At 46.4% G+C, this 27875-nt stretch overlaps 1 protein-coding gene across 2 annotated transcripts in view; it reads right to left on the reverse strand.

Moving 5' to 3' along the window:
* Nucleotides 1-27875, reverse strand: part of TEX14 (testis expressed 14, intercellular bridge forming factor) — an 84571-nt gene that overhangs the window by 22084 nt on the left and 34612 nt on the right. For both annotated transcript variants that reach the window (XM_024757567.1, XM_024757568.1), the window contains 14 exons: nucleotides 27320-27433; nucleotides 25958-26081; nucleotides 24660-24838; nucleotides 19502-19653; nucleotides 17869-18059; nucleotides 16930-17065; nucleotides 14632-15557; nucleotides 10904-11010; nucleotides 8495-8620; nucleotides 8206-8294; nucleotides 7049-7330; nucleotides 6115-6215; nucleotides 3505-3624; nucleotides 1653-1719 (listed from right to left, as the gene is read on the reverse strand). In XM_024757567.1, the coding sequence (XP_024613335.1) occupies nucleotides 1653-1719; nucleotides 3505-3624; nucleotides 6115-6215; nucleotides 7049-7330; nucleotides 8206-8294; nucleotides 8495-8620; nucleotides 10904-11010; nucleotides 14632-15557; nucleotides 16930-17065; nucleotides 17869-18059; nucleotides 19502-19653; nucleotides 24660-24838; nucleotides 25958-26081; nucleotides 27320-27433 (2714 nt within the window). The remainder of the gene's footprint in view (nucleotides 1-1652; nucleotides 1720-3504; nucleotides 3625-6114; nucleotides 6216-7048; nucleotides 7331-8205; nucleotides 8295-8494; nucleotides 8621-10903; nucleotides 11011-14631; nucleotides 15558-16929; nucleotides 17066-17868; nucleotides 18060-19501; nucleotides 19654-24659; nucleotides 24839-25957; nucleotides 26082-27319; nucleotides 27434-27875) is intronic.

Raw genomic sequence — 27875 nt, forward strand, 5'->3', positions numbered from 1 at the left:
ATTACATAGCTCTGGTTTATAGAGGAGGACAGACAGACCAGCCTGCCCCGCTGGCAAGTGCTCAAGATCCGCCTGCCATTCTTTAGGTCCAGGAGGTAGTGTGGTAGGCAATGGCACTATAAAAGTGCCACCTTCAGCAGAAGCCAAGCTACTCTGAAACCCCACCAGTGGAGAAGCCTAGGGGTTCTTCTTCTTTCCACCCCTTTTCAAATGCCTAGAAAGCGTAAACACCTGGAAAGCATAAATGAATTCCTAATAAGCACAATTTAGACCTGGAGGGGAACTTAGAGCTTTTAGAGTGTAACTTTCTCCTTTACTTTACATGAAGGGAAAGTGGGGCCCTCAGGTGGAGTGACATGCCCAAGGTAATGCACAAAAAAAATCAGTGGCAGAACTGGGCTTGGAACCCAGCATGCATGCAACTTTTATCCCTGTTGTATTTCCTGGTATGGAGAGGATATATTGATATATCAGAGCCCTAGTGAAAAAGGGTGAGGAGAAGGGCTAAAAGGAGGAAACAGAGTAGAAATCAGAGGCTTCTACATGTACTTTAGATGTTTGTATCCAACTAGCCCTGGTTTTCTGACCTGCCTGCCCCATAACTTCTCTATCCTACTCAACTCTCTTCCAAACACTAGTGAAGAGGCCATGTACAGGTCAGGCTCACACAGAAAGTGATCATGGGCAGAGGCTCCACAGAAAGAGCTGGGTGGCCAGAGACCCAGGTTTGGGAACTTTAAATACATATTGTCCTGAGAATTTAACTGTTCATCTAAAAGCTTACAGCTTCTTAAAATGCTTGTGCCTGTGACGGGGGCCTGCATCAGGTTAGAGATGGCAGCTGGAGTATGCAGCAGGAGGAAGGGAGTATGGTCGGAACCTAAACCCACCCAGCCCGGGTTCAGACTGTTGAGACACGACCCTGGACCGAGCTACATGGCTTGGTAGGTGGATAACCCTGGTTTTAAAAATGGATGGTTGCATACCTTGAAAGAGCGAAAGTGTACAATTTTTTAAATGCCTGTATCAGAACCTGTGGTTCACTTATATCTTGTCTTGTGTCACACCCCAGCTGCTGATCCAAGGTTAATTTACCATGTAACGGGAAGCAGTTGCTAAGTTATATAGAACCCAAGGCCTCCCAAGGGAAGGATGTTACATTCACTGTACTGTTGGCTATTATTAATCCTTTGCTAAGATGCCAAGCAACCAAAGGAAAATGATGGTGGAACTCTGCCTTTTGGGGAAGAGAAGGACATGGAAACCTAGTTCTGGTTGTCACTGTGTCAATAACTAGCTGTGTGGCCTAGGTCAATCCCTCAGGTCAGCTCAGCAAAGATAACTGAACACCTGCTATGTGCCACAAAAGAGCCTGAAATCTAGGGAAAGAGACTACAGGGGGAAAATAGAAGAAGAAGCAACTGCTATAACGTATGCTATAAGAATGCAAGGGGAGGTATAAATAACATGATGTATGGATGTCATGAGACTAGTGAGGGGCAGGGGAAATCACTGAGCCTAAGTTTTCTCATCTGTAAAATGAAAGGCCTGGAAGGTTATTTCTAAGGACCTTTCCAGCTCTAAACATGTGTGATCTGACAGAAAGTAAAGATGAGGGACTCTCAAAGGAATCTGCCCTGAGGGCTTATTACCAGAGGCTTGAGGTCGGGCACAAGCATGTTGTATTCCTTCAAAGTCTTCTTCAATGGGACTTGAGGTCTGCAAAAGAATGAAAGAGCAAAGAAAGGAGGGTCACTGGAGGCAGACGTATCATCAGAAGGTGGAGAGAGAATTTCTTGATGTTCTTAAACCTTGAAAATCTTCATAAGGTTCCTACATCTTCTACAGAAAAAGAACAAACCTTCATCACAGACATTAAGAACTTATCTGTAGTATGTGTTCTTCCTCAACAACAAGCCCTCCCCCACCTCCCATTTTGAGGTGGAATCGGGTGACTTTTCCCTTCATCATCCCCTCCTCACCACAACCTTCCAACAAAGATGTTTTGATTCCTGGGAGCTTTATCAGAAAAGCCAAAGAAGGTAGGAAAAACGGCCCAGACTGCAAAGCTACTCTATGGGGTGAGAAGTCAGAACACTGGTTCCTTTGAGGGGAGGCAGGGAGTGGGAGGAAACACAAGGAGGTCTTTTGGGGGATCAAGAATGGTCTATTTCTTGATTTGGGTGCTGGCTACATGAGTGTGTTCGGCATGTAAAATTTCATGAGCTGTACACTAAAGATGTGTGTAGTCTTCTCCGTTATACTTTTAATATACATATACATGTTACATGTATATACATATGTATGTATATATACTTTATACATTTCTATTAAAGATTTTCTTAATGTCCCAGTCCACCGTAAAACCAAGAATGTTTAAAGGATTAATAATGGAAAATTGCTCTAATTGAGTTTTCAGAAGTGCCAACAAGTGGAAACTACGCTTTTTGATGCATCCCTGAATTCTTCTTGTCAGTCAAATGTTGTGACTGACATGTACAATCCTCTCTTTCCTCTACCGTACCTTCCATATTGGTAAAAGAACCTCAAAAAGTGGCAGGTTAGGGGACAGGTGAGGTAAAAATAACATAAGTAAATAAGAGAATCCAATAAGTTTCATTTTATAAATGAAAATACTCTGTACAAACAGGTTCTCGCAAAAGCTAGGCAGAATCTAGAGAAAGCCCTGTGTCCTGGACAGCCTAACATTCACTGCTGACACTGTGACTCTATTCCTGGCTCTCTCACCACTAAATCTGGCCAGGCCAGGGCTAATTCCCTACATCTGCGTTCGCCGGCTCTTCACACAGAGGAATAACAGCAGGCTGCCTTCTCTTCCCTTCAGGAAGGATGTATGAATTGGATAACATGAAGGAAAGTGTTTTGAAAAAAGAAGTACAAAGTGCTGTACAAATGCAGGAGCCACAATTTTGGGAGAAATTGCTTATGACCTTCATTATCAAAAATCTTATTTTTCACATGTTTTTTCAAAACACACAAAAACACTGATAAATTGACATTATATACTTTTATGTGTAAGCTATTTTTCTTAAAAAAAATAATTTTAAAGGAATAAGGCAACAGAAAAGCTGAAGATGTACTTTATCTTGAACTGTAAATTTTTACCTCTAGGGGCTTCCCTGGTGGTGCAGTGGTTGAGAATACGCCTGCCAATGCAAGGGACACAAGTTCGAGCCCTGGTCCGGGAAGATCCCACATGCCGTGGAGCAGCTAAGCCCGTGCACCACAACTACTGAGCCTCCACTCAAGAGCCCGCGAGACGTAACTACTGAGCCTGTGTGCCACAACTACTGAAGCCCGCGTGCCTAGAGCCCGTGCTCCACAACAAGAGAAGCCACCGCAATGAGAAGCCCGCGCACCACAATGAAGAGTAGCCCCTGCTCACCTCAACTAGAGAAAGCCCACACGCAGCAACGAAGACCCAATGCAGCCAAAAATAAAAAACGAACAAATAAATAAATTTATTAAAAAAATTTTTTTTACCTCTAGAGCCAAGTTTTCTTGAGCAGTTGAGGAGTAAAAATATTCATGGTCTGGAGTTAAAACTTCATCTGTTATGCCTTCAGAAGACTCTGGTGAACAAGTTGGTTGCACGGACTGATCCTATTAATAAGGTAGGAAATCACTTTTAAGTTGGTGTTTACTGTAAACAAATCCCTTTATAGCTGGATGCAGTGTTAATGATGGGGTATCAAAAATTACTCTGTGGTCGGGGTGACACTCTCTGAGACCTTCCTGCCTACTTGCACCTCTGGCCCTCCTTCCCCACTGTGAGCTGTGAACCCCCTGGAGCAAATGTGACAAATGACAGTCCTGAATCTCAACATCCTTACCTGCACAGTGGAAGTGGGGGGAGGCTGGGTGACCTTTTTGCTCTAAAATTCACAGGAAGAAAAAAGTCCCTAGACAACTCAAGCTGGGGACTGAATTTAAACACCCTGATCCTTAAGAGCCTAGATACAGTCCATGTGTTGGCATTGTCCTCCAGGCTGAGGCTGCTCAGAACTGGGACTCCCTCAGGTATTCCCGTTTAAAGGCAAGTGAAGAAGCATGATTTTGGGGCTTCCCTGGTGGCGCCGTGGTTAAGAATCCGCCTGCCAATGCAGGGGACACAGGTTCGAGCCCTGGTCCAGGAAGATCCCACATGCCGCGGAGCAACTAAGCCCGTGTGCCACAACTACTGAGCCTGCACTCTAGAGCCCGTGAGCCACAACTACTGAGCCTGCATGCCTGGAGCCCGTGCTCCGCAACAAGAGAAGCCACCGCAATAAGAAGCCTGCGCGCCGCAACGAAGAGTAGCCCCCACTCTCCACAACTAGAGAAAGCCCGCGTGCAGCAACGAAGACCCAACACAGCCAAAAATAAATAAATAAAATAAATAAATTTATAAATTAAGAAAGAAGCATGATTTTAAAAATAGCAATGCAATCTCAACAATAAAAATAAAATAAAGTAAGTTATTTCTTCAGCATCTCCACTCTACCCCTTCCTTTTTTGCTCTTTTTCTACATTCAGGCCCTGATCACCACATGGCCAGACAACTGGCTCCTTTCCTCACCTTCAGTCATCCTTTTGCAGAGGTTTTATGGTTTATTTCCTTGGACATTGCTTTCGCCATACTTCCTCCTCTGTGCACTTAGCATCTGCTTTCCTCAACCTCTCCTGTCAAACTGAAATTTCTCAGACAAGCTTGGCCTCCCATACCTGCCCCACTTCCCTGACAGAGATGCTTCTCCAGCCAAGCCAGTATGCTGAATGTGGCACATCCTTCCAGCCCTCACATGAGAGAAAGAATAAATCATCCTGTGAGCGGTTTGTGTGCTATGATTACTACAATAGTATGTTCTTCAAAAGACCTCAAATGTTATCACACCTGGCTTTTTACATTGTTTCATTCTCAGCTGCTGTTTATATTCTTTAAATGATCCTGGGCCCACGTCAATGGTGATTACAAAAATTCTGGTTCCTTGCTCTGGCTGGACTATGGCCCAACTGCATGCCTGAAGAATGCATTAAATCCCTGAAGCAAGGCTGTAACCCCAATGCAAATGCTAGGATATGACTGTATCCCAGAGATCTTGCTGAGGCAGAGGTTTCAGGCATGAACACATTCCTTCCACTGAGTTGAAAGCTGAATTTGGGTCTTAGGTGACATTCCAGGTGAAGGTACTCCCATCGCAACCCTGGCCTTGCTTTTCCTACTTCAATCTGACCTGAGTCACAAGCTTTGGTAACTGACCGTGCTTTAAGAGTTAGTCTTGGGACTTCCCTAGTGGCGCAGTGGTTAAGAATCTGCCTGCCAATGCAGGGGACATGGGTTCAATCCCTGGTCCAGTAGGATCCCACATGCCGTGGAGCAACTAAGCCCGTGCGCCACAACTACTGAGCCTGTGCTCTAGAGCCCGCGAGCCACAACTACTGAAGCCCTCGTGCCTAGGGCCCATGCTCCGCAACAAGAGAAGTCACCGCACTGAGAAGCCCGCACACCGAAACGAAGAGTAGCCCCCACTCTCGCCACAACTAGAGAAAGCCTGCGCGCAGCAACGAAGACCCAGCACAGCCAAAAATTAATTAATTAAGAAAAAAAAGAGTCGGTCTTGTCTAGCCAACTTGACAGAAAGCTCAAGGGTCAGAGCTGAATATAACACTTGTCTGTGTTTTCCCCAAGCTCCGATATACACAATGCTTTGAGTTGAACTAACTCAAAAAGTATCAGGCAGGGCTTCCCTGGTGGCGCAGTGGTTGAGAGTCCGCCTGCCGACGCAGGGGACACGGGTTCGTGCCCCGGTCCGGGAAGATCCCACATGCCGCGGAGTGACTGGGCCCGTGAGCCATGGCCGCTGAGCCTGCGCGTCCAGAGCCTGTGCTCCGCAACGGGAGAGGCCACAACAGTGAGAGGCTCGCGTACCGCAAAAAAAAAAAAAAAAGTATCAGGCAGGGAGGAAAGACTTCTTCTTTCATGTCAGAAACATGAGGGCACATGCTCCAACAAAAAAGAACTACGATAGATATTATTTCAATGTCATAATACATAACAACTCAGTTCTAGTAGGTCTTTGGGTTCAAGTTGGCTCTCCAGGCAGTATGACTTACGCTGTAAGACTTCTCAACAACCACAGGTGCATCCGAATTTTCTTGAAAGACTTCACCATGCTCTGGCTGCTCATTTTTTCTGGGGGGCAGGTGCCTGGTACCTAATAATTATAACACATTGTCATTTGGTGATATTCAAATGGCATGGAAGGGGCAAAGGGTGGCATGAGAGAAGAGATGTAGGCATATTCTGCCAAGGGTGGCCATGTTTCATATGTCAAATCGAAGTGGAGACTGTGAGGCTAGTCTGGCCCCAGCACGTGGCCCTGGATCAGCCACCCTTTTGCCTACCCATTCAAGAGCGATGCTTGACAAGGAACAGCTTTTAAATACCAAAAAAATCCAAACCAATAGATTTTCTACCTAAGATAAATAATAATTTTAAATGTACCTTCCTTTGATTTGCAAACAACTGTGAAACGATATCCCATGCCCTGCTTGCAAGCAAATTACCAGGTAGAAATACACACTCTTCAGTTTTCACCTACAAATCTCTAAAAGTGATGACAGTAAATGTCGTTTGTCTCTAAGTTCCTCAGGCGTAGACTCTCTGAGAGCCACTGGAATTTTTCTGTCTTAAAATGCAACGCAAAGAAGGGGGCAGTAGGGAGTGGCCTTCCACCAGTGCCCTCAGGTAAAAGGTTCGATTCTTTGTGAGGTTAGACCCAGATCCAGGGTCAGTGCATGGAGATTATTTTACTTCCTTTGGACAAAGGAATCTGCTCCGGTAATAGAAAAACTCATGAATCTCTGGACTTCTTTACCTGTCTGAAGGACAGTGGGATTAGAAGGGTATGCTGCTTTCCCCTGGAATTCAGGATTCCCAGACAGGTAGGAAAGAAGACCAAAGGAAATATTCTAGGAGGTTTACTTACTTTTGAGAGCCGACAACTTGATAGAGCTCACCTACCCTGACTCGTCCAACTGAACTTACCGGTGAAACTTCGAGGCCCTGGCTGTCTGCCATGTTGGTCACTGTTGCGGTCACTGCTGTCTGTTTTGTCACACTTGCCATTTCCTCCTGGCTCATCATTTTTCTTGGGATGCTCTACAGCTTGCTGCCAATCCACGTGCTCAGGGACCCTAATGGGGGGCTGCAGCAGGGGACCAGGCCTGTTTTCAGCCTCATTTTCTAAAGTCACACTACTCTGAGGATGCCAAGGAGGTACTGCCAGCTGCCCAGTAGCTGCTTTCTCTGCCATTTCTTTCACCTCCGCTGGATGTAAGAGAAAGCAGCGTTTAAAAGATCACTGTGAATGCTGGAAACAGAAGCTTTAGATTCTTAAAGAGTTATGTCATATTTTATAGCTCATATTGTCACAATGATTGCGTTTTTGGAATTGCATCATCCTTAGCTTGGCCTGAAGCAGAGGAGAGGAGAGAATTGATGATAGAGTAAGGGAAAGGCAGAATTTCAGTTAGTTACAGTGCTTTTTGCTGAATTAGAGTAAAAAGTAACAGGAAACTTGTAGACGGACCTTCTTGCTGTGAAGATTTTATAAGAAAATGACATCTGAAGCCCCTAGTCTGTAGAGACTAATGGAAGGAATTCCATTGAGTCTGTCTAGCCTTTCTAGACCACGCTGAGCTCATACTTGGGGAGTACGCATGTATGTGTTCATGTGTGTTTTCACTCCCATTTTCTCTACTTTTGCAATGTCACTTAGCATTAGTATCAAAAAACGTAGATGCTGTATCCTGTTAAGCTTACAAGATTAGACTGATACAAAAGGACAATGCCCACAAAATATGTGAAAGTGACACTGCAAGCTCTCTACCTTAATAATGTTATATATTAAACATCTATATTGTGTATTTTTACTGCATGTGTTCTATAGCATACATACATATATATATATATGTATACACATGTAAAATAGAAGAATTTCCTATATAGTATAGAAATGAATAAAGCACTTCTCTTCTGCAGTGTGTAATCAGAAAGGTCTTGCTTTTAAAATGGAACGATCTAAAAAGAAAAGAATATGGGAGAACAATGCAATACAGGCTGTGTACTTACAGATGACAACAAGGTTAGAAAGATACTTTAAATTTCATTTTGTTCAACAGAATCCATGACTTTATACTCACTTTTCCATTTTAAGTGTATCTCTCCAGCATCTTCATTATTTCTTGACTTTGTGTTACAGGTTTCAGAAGACACAGATTCCTTACTGATCCTGAATTGCATAGATTTGGAGGAAGGGAGTGAGTGGACACAAACACATCAGTTTGCTCAAGTTCCTGGCACAACCCCAAGCCCATCAGCCCACCCAGAGGACTGTCCCCTATTACTCTGAGCCGTTCCTGAGATTGCACCGACGCCAACCCACCACCAGGGAGCACTAGACTTCCCAACGTTCAGCCCACAAGGCTCTACCTGGAAGAGCCTCGGCCAGGGGTGGATGACCTGAGTGGTCCCTGTGGGTGGTCTGGCACAGTGAGGAGTGCACCACTGAGCTGTGTCGTTCTGGTTCGGGCACTGGACTCTCTAGGCCTTCCCTGGCTAAGAAATAAAAGGAGTGGGTTAGAAGATCTCGAGGTAGAAGACCCACAACTGAAACACAGCTGCACCAGACAGAATCCTGGTTACTTGGGCTGTAGCAGAGCCCTGCCACAATGCCACAGAACATAGGTGAAGGTTCAGTAGCTGTTCCTGCCCTTTGATCAGAATCCTCTGGTAATATGCACACCTGCATATCAGTGATAGCACAATAGCTAACATTTGTAAAGATGGTCTTGAGGCACCAGGGGCTCTGAAGAACATTCAGAGATCTTCAGCCTAGTTTCACTGAGTTCGAGACCATGTCCTGCCACTGGCTAGCTGTCTGACTTTGGCAAACTTCAATCTCTCTGGGCCAAGGTTTCCTCGTCTGCAAAACAAGGGAGTTTCTTTTTCCTCTAAATATTCCATGATAATATATATGTTATCACCTATTAAACTAACTCTTTGAAAATGTGTGATCTATGGCATATATGTGAATTCCCTTTTATCCAGAATACCCCACTCTCCCACTGGATCAGAGTGTAGAGACTGTTGAATTGGAAAGGTCATATCTAATCAGTTTCTTTGAAGAGCAATTTGGCAATAGCTATCAAGAATCTTTAAAATGTTCAAACCCTCTGAGCTAGTAACTCTGCTTCTGGGAATCTATCAAGGACATAACCCAAAATGCAAAAAAAAAAAATTTACTGACAAGTCACTGTAGCCCTATTCATAACAGGAAAACAAACAAAAAAAGAATAAAACAACCTAAAATTCAACAATTTCAAAGTAAGTTTACAGGATGTTTTTAATAACAAGGGATAACCATGTTCTAATATAAAGCAAAAACTGAGGATACAAAATTGCCGACATGTATATAATTACAATTTTTTTAAGCATACAGAAAGAGTAGTGGATCGGTAGCAAAGTGTTAAACTTTTCTTTAGTCAGTTTTTTGTTCTCCTGGGGGAAGAGGGTGGAGCTGGGCAGGCGAAGCCACAACTACAGCTTTTGCTTTGTCATCCAGTGGCTATACTATCACCCTATATGCCTCTGTCAATGATGTGACTGCTGAACTCTCTGATGCCAGTTAGGTGGTTCTTCAGTTAATTTCCTTTGTAAAGGTAAAATACTAATCTAAAATGTCTGGGCATTTTCCTTGATTCTCCCTTAATGTACATATTTAACCAAAATGAATGGACAGCAAATTTGTCATTAGTTTTAGTCACCACTGGGGGTAGGAACAAAATTTTCTTTCCAGGAGGACTGACTTCAAGCTGTGGATTAATGTTGCCATTTAACCACAGAAAAGGAAAACTAAATTGATTAATACTCTATCTTGAAAAACACTTATTGCTCCATTAATAATTCCTCCTATGCAGGGACTTCCCTGGTGGTCCGGTGGGTAAGACTCCATGCTTCGAATGCAGGGGGCCTGGGTTCGATCCCTGATCCGGAACTAGATCCCGCATGCATGCCACAGCTAAGAGTCCACATGCCACAACCAAGACTTCTCATGCCGCAACTAAGTGTCTGCATTATGCAACTAAGAGTCCGCATGCCACAACTAAGACCCGATGCAGCCAAAATAAATAAATAATTTAAATAATAATAATAATTCCTCTTATGCAAAATAAAATTTGTTTTACCTAAGTTCTTAAAAACCCAGCATACGCATACACTCTCCTTCTGGTGATTTGTGCTGAAACCACTTCATTTTGTTGATCTGGCTAAAAATCAGAGGCCGCAAGGTAACAGTGATACTGTTCAACCCCCTCCTTCTGTCCCCCAGAGTCAGTGACACTTATTTTGAACAACACTGGTTTTCACATAGTTTGGTTTCTGTAGCACTGGCGCGTGGAATACTTGGCAATTCTTTTTATAAGAAAAACAATCTGGGGACTTCCCTGGTGGTCCAGTGGTTAAGAATCTGTGCTTCCAATGCAGGGGGTGCAAGTTCAGTACCTGGATGGGGAACTAAGATCCCACATGCTGCACGGTGCAACCAAAAAAAAAACCCCACAATCTGGGCAGTTTCAGAAAGGCAGGATGCTTTACTTTTGACAACTGATGAGTTCTGTGTGGCTAACCTGCCAGCCACTTGATGTCCCCTGCAAGTCTCCATTATACCACTATTCTCACTTATGCAACGGAGAGAACTTGCCAAGATCCGTTTCTGTGTTACTATGCCTCATCTCTCACAGTCTCTTTGTCACTAGACATATGAAGATCATTAAGTGGCCTCAGGGTCACATGGGAGTCTAAAGACATGGTGACACAAAGAACAATACAATGTTAACCCACCTGCTGGTATTTTGGTTCCTGTTTCTTTCCAAACAGTCCTTGGCTCCGTGAGTGGGCTGAAACTGTTCACCTCTGCTCTGTTTTCCAGGACCACAAAGAGATGGCAGCTTAAAAATCAGTAGACATGTTTCAGTGCTTTGATGAAGGAATTCCTCTTCCCTTCACTCTCACATTCTATATATATATATATGTTTTTTTTTTTTTTTTGGCTGCGTTGGGTCTTCGTTGCTGTGTGCGGGCTTTCTCTAGTTGCCGTGAGTGGGGGCTAATCTTCGTTGCAGTGCACGGGCTTCTCATTGTGGTGGCTTTTCTTGTTGTGGAGGACGGGCTCTAGGCGCGCGGGCTTCAGTAGTTGTGGCGCACGGGCTTAGTCGCTCCGCGGCATGTGGGATCTTCCCGGACCAGGGCTCGAACGTGTGTCCCCTGCATTGGCAGGCGGATTCTTAACCACTGCGCCACCAAGGAAGTCCCTTCACATTCTATTTTTAAAGCCATTCTCGCTAAGTGTGTAGAACTAACCAGACCTCTCAAGACCATTTCATTTTGCATGTTTCACATCTAGTAACGCATCTCTTAGCTGGAGGCCTCTACATAGAAATGTTGGCCCCCAGAACTCCAGGCTGAACAGGGCACAAGTGGAGAAGGAGCAGACAAAATAGACATCAAAAATCCCCAAACTTGGACTTCCCTGGTGGCTCAGTGGTTAAGAATCCGCCTGCCAATGCAGGGGACACAGGTTCGAGCCCTGGTCCGGGAGGATCCCACATGCCGCGGAGCAGCTAAGCCCGTGTGCCACAACTGCCAAGCCTGCACTCTGGAGCCCAAGTGCCACAACCACTGAGCCCGAGCGCCACAACTACTGAAGCCCGCACACCTGGAGCCTGTGCTCCGCAACAAGACACCACAATCAGAAGCCCGCTCGCCGCAACTAGAGAAAGCCCACGCGCAGCAACGAAGACCCAACGCAGCCAAAAATAAAAATAAATAAATACATACATAAATAAATAAATTTATTTTTAAAAAATCCCCAAACTTTCCCCTATATTAATTAAGGCAGCAGGTTTTGTGGCAGGAGCCCCAGGCCCTGGGTTCTAGTCTGACCTTTGCTCAGACTAACCTAAGAGAGCCTTATGTTTCAGTTTCCTCATCCATAAAACAGGGACAATAATATCTACCTAAATCCACCAGGGGGATGCTATGAAAATAAAACACAACAACAAAAAAAGGCCACAATACTTCGGAAATAGTAGAAGCAAAATAAATGAAAGTCTATGCCCTTTATCCAATGGAAAGACTTTGGGATCTGCTTACTCCAATTTTAACAAACTTAGTTAATTATATTTCCTAACCTATTAAGGCAACAAATGTGAGATTTGGGGATGGCAGCAAGATGCCTAAAGGTGAGAAGATACATAAAAATGATCATAATCTCTCTGGAATATGACCTCCAGAGGCTCTTATGTGGCGGCAGCATTGTATCATGGAACATCACAATAACAGATGCTCAGAAAAATGTCATGGTCACCAAGGAAAGGCCAGTATATATTTAGAATATATCCAAAATAGGTATTTAGAATAATGGGAAGTTTGTAATGTTTTCATTCAGTATGATTAAAAATTTGAGAATGGAGAAATTAAAAGAATGAACTTCAATTGTCTGAAAAAACCATTGAGGTGAAAATGCCTTACTCCTGATTATGCTAGAAAACCAGGGTACCCTTTTTAAAGAACAATTGAAATATGGTAATTGTTTTCCACATAGTCTCACGTACTAGTAGGTGGCTTCCAACAATGACTATCATCAATTCCTTCCCTCCCTGCCATTTGGGAGCTGCAATCTACTTCCCTCCCCTTGAATCTGTGCTGGCTTCATGACTTTGACCAACAGAAAAGCAGCAGAAGTGACACTGTCCTAGTTTTTAAGAGGCCTGGCCGCTTCAGCTTTCACTTGGGAAGCCAGCTGCCATGCTGCAGAGAAGCTTGGCTGAATGAAAAGCCAAGCGCGGAGAGAGGCCCTCTGGGGGAGCCTAAGGCACCAGACAGGTAAGTGAAGCCTTCTTGGACCTTCTTGCCCAGCCCAGCCTCCAGCTGAATGCAGTCGAGGGGGTGATCCCAGCCGGTGCCACATGGAATGGAAGAATCACTCAGTTAAGCCCTGTCTTATTCCTGACCCATAGAATTATGAGAAATAATAAAACATTGTTATTTTAAGTCACTAAGTTTGGGCTTTTGTTGTTGTTGTCAGACAGCAATAGGTAACCAAAACACAGTATACAATAAAAGTTACTTCTAATGGTTTTCTAGCAAACTCTAACTTCCAATAGAAACAGAAAAATTAAGAATCTAAGTAAATTCTTTGTGCCTCCTCTTTACATAAAAACAAATGCCAAGGCTTTTCCAAATGTTCTAAGTGAGGACTGAAGCCTCACTGAAATTCAGCAGGGAACAGTGAAACAGCACTGGACTGGGAGGCAGAAACCTGCCCCGACCAGCTGTGGGCCTCGGCAGTAGCGCAGCAAGGCATGGGGGTTAGTGGGAGTCGTCTGCCCTGTGCAGGCCTAAGCGGGTGCACTGCAGGTGGAGGATTTTAAAACAATAATAAAACTCACCAAAAGCCTGCTTTTTATTACCATGAGCCAGAAACTCTAAATAATTTTAGTAATAAGATCTTCCTTCCAATGGTGCTGACCTCTCCTACTCCACCCCGCTCTCAGCCACACCAGTGGACCTTGGAAAGTTTAAGTCTCTGAGCTTGAGCTTCACACTCTGTAAAAGGATGGGCTCGATCCACCTCTAAAATTCTGATTCAAGAGGCTGCCAGCTCTGCATGTGTGAACTTGTTCAAATTCATTCGTTTAGTCCTTCCCTCAATGACTGTTTATCAAGTACCTTCTACGTGCTAGGCCCCCTTCTTGGTGTGGGGACACAGCATGAGTAAGACCTGTCCTTAAGAAGCTCATGGAGGAACCACTCTTCAACCCATGGTTTCTCACATCTTCTGAGGCATCTTCTTTGACTATCGAGTCCCTCTGTCCCCCACTGGTGTCTGAAATACTCATAGTAGAGCTTGTGGTTCATTCATCATAATATCCCAGGGTCTAATAAATAGCCTCTTGCTCTATAAATGTTTGTTGAATGAGTGAATGAATGAATGAATAAGCAATTTAAGATGGGGATTAATACCTGCCCAAGATACCATATTTGGTGAGCTGAACTATATAAAAGTGTCAATACTTGATTATTTTAACCTATAGAACGACAATTTCACATGGTTCAAACTTCTCTGAATTTACAGAGAAGGACATGGGCTGTGTGCTGGGTTTGGAACAGGAGGTGAAGAGTTATCTATCTTGGGCTTCCCTGGTGGCGCAGTGGTTGGGAGTCCGCCTGCCGATGCAGGGGACACGGGTTCGTGCCCCGGTCTGGGAGGATCCTGCATGCCGCGGAGCGGCTGGGCCCGTGAGCCATGGCCGCTGAGCCTGCGCGTCCGGAGCCTGTGCTCCGCGGTGGGAGAGGCTACAATAGTGAGAGGCCCGCAAACCACAAAAAAAAAAAAAAAAAGTTATCTATCTTGGAATTCCAACCTAGAGGCCTTACTTCCCAAAGCCAAGAGGACCCCACTGTGAGTTGGCTGTGCTGACGTCAGTCCTTGCTCGCAGGTTAGGGGCAATGCTGAACCCGGCTCCAGATCCTGCTTATGCTGCCCTGCCCCCACTTCTCAGCCTTACCTGTTGGCCCTTCTCCGACTGATCCCTAGTGCTTTCTTCAGGGACTTGGGGGAAAGGGGTGAAAGGTGTCCAGCCACAGCTGCTTCTTTTCTTGGACCTTTTGCCAAAATGTCCTCCTTGAAAGTCTCTCATTGTCCTTGGAAACTTTGCTAAGGTCGGGCAGTTGCCCTCAGTGTCCAGCTGCAGGTTCCCTAGCAGCTGCATGGCAGGAGGAATATAGCTTGAAGCTGGGGGGCCCAGGGCTGAAGGCCAGTCATAGCCGTTTGCAAACTCTCTTGAGGAAGCCCACAGAGACCTGCCCTCCTGCTCCTTCTGTGTCATCTCAAGCTTATCTATTTTCCATTGAATACTCCTCAGCAAATTGGCATTCTGGTGCATTAAGGTCTGTGAAATCTTTAGATTCAGCACACACTTACTGATGTACTGCTCGGTCAGGGACCTGTTGCTCACGTTGCCCTTGGCTCCTCTGGCTGGCTCAGGCAGGCTGGGTGAACTCAGTGAACCACTATGCCAGCCCCAGTCCTCAAAGGAGAGCTCCGTGTCAGCTTCTGAAGAGCTGCTGTCCTCATGGGAAAAACAGCACGCCTCTCTCTCCATCTTTTCCAACTCTTCTTCCATGGACTTCAGTTCATCTACCTGGTTTTGTCTGGCCCCCTCAAGAGATGAACCAGTTCCTGGGGGCTCTTCCTCTTTGTCATCTCCCATGTCCAGGCAGCCTGAGTAGATTTCGTTGATTTCGAAGCTGCAGAGGCTCGCCTGACCTGGGCTGGGGCTCCTGGCCTCTTCCCCCACAGAGCAAGCAGGAGAAGCAGCGTCTTGGTTCTGTGTCTCCTGGGCCTCCAGACTTGGGTCTGGGACCAGAGGCTCTGGTGTTGCTTTCTCGGTGAGAGTGGGGTGACGCCTTGGTGAATGAAGCTGACCACCTGCTGAAAAGAGTAGCAACATGCAGCTGATTAAAGCGATTGCAGCAGCTCAGCAGCCTTGGCTTGTTGCTCCAGCAGCATGAGAACACAGAAAAAAGCTTTTTATCTTCCCACTCCCTTTCCAGTTAGGAAGACTACCAGATACACACAGAGAGGGTGAGAGTGTATTTCTAACTATTTTGACATGGGTTGAGATAGAAAATTTGGGGGACTTCTCTGGTGGCGAAGTGGTTAAGACTGGGTGCTCCCAATGCAGGGGGCCCGGGTTCGATCCCTGGTCAGGGAACTAGATCCCACATGCATGCTGCAACTAAGGAGTCCACCTGCCACAACTAAGGAGCCCACCTGCTGCATCTAAGACCCAGTGCAACCAAATAAATATATATATATGTATATGTAAGAGAAAAAAAAAAGAAAATTTGGGAAGGATCAAACCCGGGAGGAAATGTTCTAAGCTTAAGTTATAGTATGTTCAAAACATGCGTAACTTCAGGACAAGCAAATTACAGGCCCCTGAATCTTAGGACTAAATTCATACTTTACACTAAAGGTGTTTGAATATTCATGTCAGTTCAAGTTGTGCTCTTTGTGAGCATCTGATAAAAGAAGCTGAGACACTGCCCAAGAATCCACTGCACTGAGAGAGATAATACCTCAAAAATTAACTCCAGGACTGACTACCCACCACCCCTGGTTGATGGTGTACAGCTCGCAGAGAATGGGTCGAAGAAGCCAAAGTAATAAGAGCTTGGAGGGCCATTCTGGAGGCTTCCAGGCCTGTCCAAAGAGTCAGAGAATAGTCACTTGGCTAGAATCCAAAGGCCTATGTTCCAGCTGCGTAATAAACCTGGAATTGTGAGCAAGCCACAACCTCTCTGAACCTTAGTTTTCGCATCTGGAATATGAGGGCATCAAGCCAGATGATTGCAAGGTCCTTTCCAGCTCAGAGCTCTAAGGTTTCCAAGTGTACTAAAAAGCAGTAAGGCTTTAGAAAAAAGGTTGGAAGGAAACACCAAAATGTTAACAAATTATTTCTGATGAATTAAAATGTTAAGTAATCTTCTTTGTATTGTTTAGAATTTTCTATAATGAGCAGATAATAGTTTTAAATTTTAAAATCACCGTTTTTATTTGTGAAACAATTAAATACATTCCTAAATCATACTAGAAAGAAACAGATTGTTACTGCACAGTTCTGGATCCAGTCAAGGTGTATATGGAGCCCAAAAAGTTTAACTTAATAATTTTAAGGATCTTGATTTTTCCCTAAGGCATCCATCCTTCCCAGTATAAGTTATGAGTATAGTTTGGAGGAGTTGATTAGTTACAGCTCTCAGAACACATTCATGTCAAAACCTGTGGGTTAAGGCCATACCTGCTTCCTTCAGCTCTTTTATTTGCAATGGATGTTCTGAAGTCACTCCTAAACAGACATTGACATCAGGATGGAGTCCATATCTCTGCACCCTGGGACTCTTGGTTGGCTGAGTTCTCTGGGCTCCAATAAAATCCTGTAACAAGGGAAGTACTGGCAAGGACATATCTGCAATCATCTGAATGTCACCGGTATTTTAGAAACATATCTAGGTGTCAAACAAACCCCCCGTTACCCCAGTTGGGTAGACTGACTGTAGTCCTGATAAACGAATTAACTGTTAATTACCAATATTTAAAAAGTAATAACAGGGACTTCCCTGGTGGCACAGTGATTAAGAATCTGCCTGCCAATGCAGGGGACATGGGTTCAATCCCTGGTCCAGGAAGATCCCACATGCCGCGGAGCAACTAAGCTCGTGCACCACAACTACTGAGCCTGCGCTCTAGAGCCTGTGAGTCACAACTACTGAGCCCGTGTGCCACAACTACTGAAGCCCGTGCCCCTAGAGCCCGTGTTCCCCAACAAGACACCCCAATGAGAAGCCTGCTCACCGCAACGAAGAGTGGCCCCCACTCGCCACAACTAGAGAAAGCCCATGTGCAGCAACAAAGACCCAATGCAGCCAAAAATACAAAAAAAATAATAAAATAAATTTTTAAGAAAAGTAATAACAGTAGCTGTCATTCATTGAATCGCACTGTGTGCCTACAGGGTGTCCCTTTTATGTACCGACACTCCGCAGCCTCCCTCCACAATTCCCTGCTGCCCTCACCAAGTTAGGCAGTTAGAATTTTCTTGGGAACACAGAAAGGGTGTAATGAAATGAAGATTTCCAAAATATCCTACAACTTGGTCTCTAGCTTCTTCTTGGTCTCTAACTCCCTATCCCCTGAGATAGGTAAGCAGAAATAAACTCCCAACAACTTCACAGCTTACCTTTAAGTCATTTTTCAGAATATACTGGATATCTTGAAGGTTCATAGTTCGGTCTTTCTGCTTGACCTGGATGCCTGACTTAACAATGTCATAGTAAGGTTTCGGAAGCCTGACATCAGCTTCTAAATAATTTCCCAACACTATGGTTTCTTTAATAACTGAGCCATCTAAGTCATCCCAGGGTATGCTGTCTGTTAAGGAAAAAGCCATAGGAAGGAGAGACATTAAGAAATCACATGAAATTGTCTAACCTTTGTCAAGTCACTCAACCTCTTTAAAATTAATTTCTTTCTGTAGAAAAACTACCGGAAGCCCAATAACAAAGGAGAAACCACTTGACCCAAATAACAGGGAAATCCCTGCCACAGAGACAGGAAAAAATAGTGTCAGACTCATGTAGGTATGGACTCTCTGCTGGCAGACCTAGGGACCACAAGGGAATGTTTCCTGGTGTGAAGTAGGCCTGCCCAATACATTCATGTCATGGAAGGTGTGGTTTTTGCCTCTGAGACTGTAAACACTGCTAAATGGGGGCTGATTCTCACCCCCTTAGTGAATGTGGCATGTATGCCTTCACCTTAGAGTTCTATATGTTTGGAAGGGTTTCTATGTCTTTTAAGTGACACTGCTTATACATACGCTGGATTCTGGGTGTGTTTGATTTCACAGTTTACTTCTCAGAGGCCAGTCCTTCCCCCTCGTTTATAAGTTCTTAACATAGAGAACAGACTTGCGGTTGCCAAAACGGATGGGGGAAAGGAGTTTGGAGTTGGTAGATGCAAACTATTACATTTAGAATGGATAGACAACAAGGTCCTAATGTATAGCACAGGGAACTATATTCAATATTGAACTATAGGGCTTCCCTGGTGGTGCAGTGGTTGAGAGTCTGCCTGCTAATGCAGGGGACACGGGTTCGAGCCCTGGTCTGGGAAGATCCCACATGCCTTCCGTGGAGCAACTAGGCCCGTGAGCCACAACTACTGAACCTGCGCGTCTGGAGCCTGTGCTCCGCAACAAGAGAGGCCACGATAGTGAGAGGCCCGCGCGCCGCGACGAAGAGTGGCCCCCACTTGCCATAACTAGAGAAAGCCCTCGCACAGAAACGAAGACCCAACACAGCAAAATAAATTAATTAATAAACTCCTACCCCAAACATCTTCTTTAAAAATATATATATATTGAACTATATTCAATATGGTTTTTCAATATGAGAAACCATAATGGAAAAGAATACAAAAAAAGATTGTCTCTATGTGTGTAACTGAGTCACTTTGCTGTACAGCAGAGATTGCACAACACCGTACATCAACTAGACTTCAATTAAAAAAAAAGTTCTTAAGGGGCACCTCACAGAGACCCTTCCCTAAGCATTGACAGCAATATTCAGTTTCAAAACGCTCCTTGGATTAAATGCATTACCACTGACAGGCTGATAGGTGGGCTTTGCTGAGTCTTAAAGAACAGGTTAAAAGAGAAAGATTTCTGGGAGATCATCTTATACCTTCCATAAACCCAAAGAAGTTTCCTTAAAGAAGTTTTTTTTGCCTAAAACTAAGTAACTCTTGGGGGAAAAAAAATTCCAACCTAAGTATAGGGACTTTGGTCACCGTCAATGAGCTCTTTGATCTACCTGTTAAAATCTCCTGTATGATCACAGAAAAGCTGTAGACGTCTGACTTCACTGTGGCTGCCTTCTGTAAGATCACCTCCGGGGCGGCCCAGTTGTAAAGCTGGGTGGGGAGGGATACTCGAGTCAGGTCCTTGTGTACACCTCCATCCCGGCTACGGAAGGAAACACAAAGTAGGGCTCATGTCTTAAAGGATCACTGTGATCACCACGCCGCACGTGTGTGAAAACATTTGCCTCTGAAGACTGACAACCTCCTTGAGCTTCCAGAAACCAGCTAGACCCTGAGCTAACCCACACTGCCTGCTATTCCAACGCCTGCAACTCCTTACCGTTCCTACCCGAGCAGGCCCTGCCCTGCCTCCCACCTCATCTGGCCGCTCTCTCCTGCTCACTCACTCCTCTCAAGTCACAGGGGCCCTCTTTCAGTTTCTCCAGCATGCCAAGTACATTACCACTTCAGGTCTTTGCACCGGTGGCTTCTTCTGCATGGCATGCTCTGCCCGCAGATCCTAGCACGACTGGCTGCTTCTTGTAATTAAAGTATTAGCTCATAACACATATATGTGGAATCTCAAAAAAAAAAAAAAGGTTCTGAAGAACCTAGGGGCAGGGCAGGAATAAAGACGCAGACGTAGAGAATGGACCTGGGGACACGGGGAGGGGAAAGGGTAAGCTGGGATGAAGTGAGAGAGTAGCATGGACATATATACACTACCAAACGTAAAATAGATAGCTAGTGGGAAGCTGCTGCATAGCACAGGGAGATCAGCTCCATGCTTTGGAGATCAGCTCCATCCCTCCCTAGAGGGGTGGGATAGGGAGGGTGGGAGGGAGACGCAAGAGGGAGGGGATATGGGGATACATATAACTGATTCATTTTGTTATACAGCAGAAACTAACACAACAATGTAAAGCAATTATACTCCAATAAAGATGTTTAAAAAAAAAAAAGTATTAGCTCAAAAATCACCTCCTTGGAGAGGACTTACCTGACCACCTAATGTAAAGTAGTCCCAATTTACTGGCTTCAGAGGACTTATTATCTGAATTTCTTGTTCATTGATTTATTGTTTATAATCTGTCTCCCCTCCACCAAAGTCAGCTCCACGAGGGTAGGCCACTTACCTGTCTCTTGTATCACCGTATCTCTAAACTTATACCAGGGCCTCAATGCTTACCTTTTGATTAAATGAACCTAAGACCCTTTCAAGAACCCCCTCAAGCCCCACCTGCTTTATCAAAGCCTTCTGAGACTCTTCCAGCTCTTCGTGATTGCTTCTTTTCTGAGCTCTGCCCTCTTGGGAATGAGCCCTCTCAGTTTAGCACTCAAAGGTTCACTGATTGGCTTGAATAACTCAACTTTGCAACCAGGCTCTTTGAGAACTAAGTCAGAGTATCCTAAATGTCTTCTGGGCCAAAGAGAGTCCTCAGGGTGATCAGCACTGACTTCTGCCCACAGCTGTCATGAGCATCAAATGAGATCACACGTGTGGGAACACTCGGTGAACCATAAAGCACTAAGCAAGTAAGGAATTAATATGAACATTATGGTAGGCATTTGATAAAGACTTGGTGACTGCTGGTTGATAATTAAGAATTAAGTTTTTGGGAATTCCCTGGAGGTCCAGTGGTCAGGACTTGGCGCTGTTACTGCTGGGGCCCGGGTTCAGTCTCCCGCGGGGAACTAAGATCCTGCAAGCCGTGCAGCGTGGCCAAAAAAAAAAAAATTAAGTTCCTAAAAAGCAAGTAACCAGAAGTTCCTTTTGCTGGCAAAGGAAAGCTTTTAGAGGATGGGATGGACTTCTCAGACTTTGAACAAACTTCCCTAAGTAAGATTTCTTCCGGTAGAACTTCTGATAGATGGCAATGAGTTCAGGAAGCCATGAAGCTATAAAAGACTGTATTTTTGTTCTGTTTTCTCTCTTTTTTTAAAAAGAAAGATGGTACATTTAGACTCTCTAGTTGTATTGCTCAATAGGCAAGTGTGGCCTAGGTGCCATGTGAACAGCGTGGATACACATGCAAATGTTATATTAGTATCACAGGAAAAGCAATGTCGTGTTTTATTGTCAGAGATATATTCTGAGGACCTAGCATACTCGGCTCTTCACCTTGTAGGCTGACTGCCCAAAGGAGACACTTAATGACCCTCTTGGGCCTCTCCGGCTGCCTAAGGCAAGGGACAAGTTATTTACAATCAGGATTTATATCCTTTCTCTTTTACTTCCACTCTTCTGATCCCTCTTCCTTCTCTGTTAACGCTAGTGGGATGTAGGAAGGGAGTTTCTTTTCTGGCTGTCATTCCATGGTAGTTATTTTTCTGGGCTTCAGCTTTGACATCATTAAAATTACATTTGGCTATGGCTATGTGATACCACTTGCAAGGTCAATTCCAGCTCTAAAGATTCCATTGAGAAGGAGTTGAAGAGCAGGAGAAACTGCTGTATCATTTTTACACCAAGAGATGGAGTGCTACCCTTAACGATGACATTCAACAACTGTACCGGCCTGAATAGAGTGCTACCAAAAATAAATGTAGAACTGAAAGCTGTTTTGTATTCTTGGGTAATCAACTCACATTATGAGCTGTCAAATGTTGCTGATGGACATTTCTGCCCAAAGTTCCATTCTGAGGTCAACAAGCCCAAAAGAACTCACACTTTCCTACCCATTTACTTCACAGCCCCTCACTTGACCAGTCTGTGGACCCCAGCTTCTCGGTGCATCTCACATCTTTCCCTTCTATTTTGGTTCCTTGGTCACCACCAGGCCCTGCCCTGTGGCCTCCTGGCTGGTTTTTCTACCTTCAACCTCCAATCCATCCTGCCCCTATAAGCCAGGAAACGTCCTCTACCACCTGATTCTAGCCACAGCTGGGTAACCTCAGACCACCTCTTCACCTCTCTGGGCCCCAGTTTCCTCTTCTATAAAAGGACAGCGTTGGGCCTGGCCATCTCCAAAGCTCCGTTTCACTCTAGGATTCACATTTCTACTGGAGAGCTCAAGTCAAAGAAACTGTTATACCTCCATTTCAACAACAGATGGCGCCACATCACTGGCAAACAGCTTGGGTTCTGTCAGCCTTCTTGAAAAGCCTGTTATCAACAGCAAACATGTCCAAATCCCTTAGCTTCTACTGCCCTTGAACACACAGCCAAAGTGGTGAACCCTGTTCCGAATCATTTCAAAGTTTCCCTTCAGCTAGACTCAACCATTCACTTCAAATGCTTCCTGAGCACTTACTGTGTGGTAGGCTTGAGGTGGGTGCTAAAGATGAACAACTCATGGCCCCTGCCCTCTCGGAGCTCGCCATCTCGGGGGGCAGAGACACTCGGCTGCAGGGGAGTGAAATCTGCTCAGTGAGGTGGGGACAGGGCTTCAGTATAGGCTTCACGGGGTGTGGTGGGAGACTGTGTCAGAAGTGAGTTTAAAAGGATAAAAGGGAGTGTCAGGTACTCCGGAGGCAAGGAGCAGAGCGCTGGGAAATGGCGTGGACTGAAAGTGTCTTCAGATGGCCAGGCAGAGTGGGAGGTGACGAGCATGGCACTGTAGGCGGAGCCCGACCTTGGAAGGCTTCTCACCCTGCAAAGTGCCGGGACTTAATCTAGGCCATGGGAGCCACTGGGATTGAGAATGGACCAGATCTGAGACTGAGCCACTCAACTGGTGACAGCTGTTTGGCCTCCACCGGTTCCCACATGGAAAACTGCTCCAGTCACACCCTAGCTGTTCCCCTGCTTCTCTCTCGTCCCGTCACAGCCCCTTCTCCACATGGCAGGAGTGAGGGGGTCTGCTTAACCTGTAAATTTCAGCCATGACACCATTCTGCTCAAAAAAAACATTCACAGCATCCCCGTGTTCTTAGGGTTAAATTCAAACTCTTTGCCAAGGTCCATGAGGTCAAGCACAATCTGGTCCCTGCTCCCCTCTCCAGGCAGAGACACCAAGGGCTCATGCGGTCAAGGAAGTGAAACTTTCCACTTCATTCACTTAAACATGTTGAGCTCCCACTGTGTGGAGGCTTATTCTAGGCATCTGAGACACGGCAGCGGATAAAACAGAAATCCCTGCCCTGGTAGAGATTTTCATGTAGTGAGAGAAGTATATTATGAGCATGTGAGCAGCAAAGACCTGCTGAGAGACTCAGAAACAAAGCCTCAGCGATGGTGGTAGGTGAGGACCAGGGTAAGTGGAGGTAAGCAGATCTAAGCCATGGGTCTGCCCATGGCTGAGGCCTCACAGCAGCACAGGAACAACCCTGGGCCTAGGGCTCAGAGCTGTGGACAACAGCAAGGAAGCACAGGGGAGATCCTCTGCTCCCCAGAACCTAGGGGCAGGAGATGGGGGCCAGCCCTCAACTCTCAGGAGGACTCAGACTCCTGCCAAACGGGAAGTGAAGCCCATCCACCAACCCTTGAATAAGGGCATTGTTTTTTGTCACTGCTTCCCTCACAGCACTGATCCCCACCCATCTGGACCAGGACAGTAACGCTCACCAGCACCCATCGCCTTCTCGCTCCTTCCAGGATGCACAGCTGTGGTGCATTTCCCAGCCTCCCTGCAAAGAGGTGACTGGGCTCTGGCCAATGTAAAGTGGGAAGCGACGATGCACACGCTGCAGGTAGTCCCTAAGCCCCGCTGCGTCCCTCCAGGCTTGCTCGTTGACCAGCAATGCAGAGGATACAGTGCGGGGACTGAGGCCTGGGGGATGGTGGAGCCACAGCGGGGAGGAACGTGGAACATAGTGAATGCCGCCACCACCCCCTCACACACACACACACCCACACACACACACACCCACACACACACACACCCACACACACACACACACACACACACACACACACCAGAGTGCAATGTGAGTGAGAAATACTTCGGTTGTGTGAAGCCACAGAAAATTTTGAAAACTTATACATGCTGGCTAATGTGTACTCATGCTCGTTAAATGTTTATTAAAATGAGAATGTCCTGAGCAGAAATAACTCCCCCAAAGTCCCTCTGACCTTGGCTGACAGGGCAAGGCACTGGGAAACCTCTTCCTCCATGGATAGCCAGCTCAGCCCACCAATGAGGAGTCAAGCCCAGATCAGAGTCTCTCTCTATATCAAAGCACCCCCAGGGAGATCCCGTTTGGACATCATGATTGAGGTGCACCCACCTTTCCATCATGTACTCCAGGTTGGTCAGCCTCGCTTCCCCTGTGGAGACGATGTGGATGGCGTAGGAGCTGAGGGAATGGTGGATAAAGCCCCGAGAATGCAGGTATCTCAGGGCGTCGGAGGTCTGGAGTAGCAGGTGCACGATCACCTCCATGTGCAGTATGGGGAACTGGGCCCGCTGCAAGCAAGAGATGAACCACCAGAACAAAGGGGACTGCGGCCCCCGACACTGTAGAATGCTTTGTAGTTCCCAAAGTCTTTTCAACTGATCTTCACGACAGCCACCTAGTGTGCCCATTTTATAGCTGGGGAACCTAAAGCTCAGGGAAGTTAAGTGATCGGCCTAAGGTCCCACTGACCCAGGGCCCCTGGCTCCAAACCTGGGTTCCTTTCCCTCAGCCAAGCTGCTTGATACCGTGAAAAATGAGGAGAAAAGTCCTCAAAGCCTGGTACACACCTCCAGAGTGGGCCTGCCACCACCAGCAATGCACCTGCCCCGCTCCCCATCCCCAGCCAAGCCTGTGCTGCGGGAGAACCTAGACACGTAAAGGACACTCCATCTCCTACCACAGTCAGATGACCTAGAAAGTTCATCCTAGGAGGACAGAAATTCACTCACACCAAAGTACCCAATCATAACAGGTCTCTCCCCAGAGAAGTGGCATTTTAAGTTAACGCCCTCACCCAAGGAGAGGAAAGGGAACTAGGACACTAACGGGAGGTGCTCAGGCAGGAGGAATGGCGAGCCATTTCAGGGAAGCGCCCTTCCTGGAGGGTCTCTTCTCACTCCAGCCCAGGGTCTTTAGAACAAAGTCATGGAGAAAGAAAAACAAATCTTTCAGGACCTCTCTGAAGCCACATGTCAGCCCAAAGCATGTTTCCCAGGGAGTCTGTGGGTCAGGGAATATGTCCCCGCCTCCACCAGGAAGTCTGAAAAGGGAGAGGGGACTGATAAAGACTTGCATATAAAGGTCCTGCAGGGCACCAGTGAAAATACCGGGAAGTAAGACCAGAGGCTGTTTGATTATAGTTAGCTAAAAGTGTGGCTATGTGTTTTCTGGGTCTACTGAGCTCTTAGATGTCTGATAAAAAAGCAAGACAAACAGTAATAAATTCACACTAGTTCCAACGTGCTGATCAGCCTTAAATGGTGTGCTATATAGCTCCCACAGAGTAAAGAATTAAGAGGTTTCTCAACTCTTCTGCTGGGGAAGAAGGAAGAGGGAGGAAGAGAAGGGAGAGCTGGGGTGGGGGGTGGGGGGGAGCAAGGGAAAAACCCAGGGAAACGGCCATTTACCCGTTCATGGAGGACAGAGAACAGCGTGCCAACGGCGACGCGCTCGTACAGGAGGCGGGTCTTCTGCAGGCCCTGGGACAGGCACACGGCCATCAGCTGTAGCAGGTGAGGATGCCGCAACTTGCTGCAGAGGGAAGGAGGCTTCCGATGAGGCAGAGGGAAGAGGACATGATGGAAGATGGGCACTTTCCTTTCTTCTTGGCACCCTGAACGCACTCCAAACAAATACTATTTGCACAGAATGTTCTTCCGAGAAAGGGGGATGGGGTGGGAGTAGGGGTCTCTGTTGGTGGAACCCTTGACCTTTCACTGATCAGAACCTGAGGGCTTAGGGTCATCAACGACAATGTCACTAAGAGCTACTAAGCAAGGCACTTTACACACATCAACTCGATCCTAACAACCAGTTGCAGGAAAGGTATCATTACAGTTACACTCATTTTAGAGATGAGGAAACCAAGGTCAGGGAGATGTCAGGCCCAAGGTCATAGACCCTCACATCAAAATCCACGCTGTGGGGACTTCCCTGGTGGTCTAGTGCTTAAGAATACACCTTCTAATGCAGGGGACGTGGGTGTGATCCCTGGTCACAGAACTTAGATCCCACGTGCCACAGGGCAACTGAGCCCACATGCTGCGACTACTGGGCCCGTGCACCGCAAAGGAAGATCCCACGTGCTGCAATAAGACCGACACAGCAATAAATAAATAAATATTAAAAAAAAAAATCCATGCTGCGTCTATGAGCCCTTCCAGCCTCCTTGAGTCCCTTTAGGATGACTTCTCCAAAAGGAAGGATCGGGCTTTACAGGAGTTGAGTGATTTCCTCAGGAGAGAACTCGATGAGCCAGGGCCTATTCCAAGGCCTCAGCAGCCCTGGTATGAAACCGAGGATGGATTTCCTGCCCCTTTGAAAGACTAACCCCTGAGCCACAGGAAACTTAAGGTACTGAGACCCATCCCATCAGCGTGTCCTCCAAGGAGAGACATGGTTCCTCAGACACGTGGGTCTCCAGCAGAGCCATGCTCTATGAAGATAGTCTTGCACACGCTGACCTGATGGGCACAGGGCCCAAAATAAGGTGGGGCTCAGGGGCTGCAGAAGAGCCCGCCAGGCCTGAAGGCTGCACCTCAGAGACACGTGTCATGGGGAGTTGATCGGCTGACTGAACTGAGCCCCTACCACCACCATCCCCACACTCAGGCTATTCATGAGTTCTTCTTCTTTCTCGGCAGCCCTGGGAAGTCAAATCAACCTACAACGAGGAAATGCTGAGGCTGAGGGGGCTGGTCTCCACCCTCAGGCACAGCCCTGCACAGCCCTGAACTTGGGTCTGAAATGCTCTTGGGTTTTCTTCTCACCTGCTGTGCTCTAGCTCAGCAATTAACAAGTCAGCCAGCCGCCGCCTACGGCAGTGCGGGTGCGTGGGAAGATGCAGCTCCTTCACCGTGACCCTGCTCCCGTTCCACAGAAGGCTACAAGGGCAGGAGAGAGCGGGAGCAGAAGGGAATGAGCAGCCACTGCTTCAGTGAGGAGCTCTGAGCCAGAGACCAGAGAAGGAGTGTTTATACAGACTCTGTAAAGCCCCCACCCCAGCACTGCTGGGTCCTCCCGCCTACCACCCCCAGGGGCCTAAAGCACTTCAGGGACTTAGTGCAGGTGGCAGGAAGTCACTGAAGGATTTAAGGGAGGGAGGGACTTGATCAGGTTTGTATTTTAGAAAGACAAGGGTACCAGCAGCATGGGGAATGGGAGGGCAGGGGTGGTCTGGAGAATGAGAGGCCAGTTAGGAGGCTAGCCTGGGGGAGGGACAGTGATGACGTGGGCAAAGGCCGCAGCAGTGGACAGAAGAAGAGGGGATGTGACAACAAGTCTGTGGCACGGGCAGGAAAACAAGAAGCATATCTGCAGGGGATA

The sequence above is a fragment of the Neophocaena asiaeorientalis genome, unplaced genomic scaffold, assembly GCF_003031525.2.
Source record: "Neophocaena asiaeorientalis asiaeorientalis breed wild unplaced genomic scaffold, Neophocaena_asiaeorientalis_V1.1 scaffold327, whole genome shotgun sequence".
NCBI lineage: Eukaryota > Metazoa > Chordata > Mammalia > Artiodactyla > Phocoenidae > Neophocaena > Neophocaena asiaeorientalis.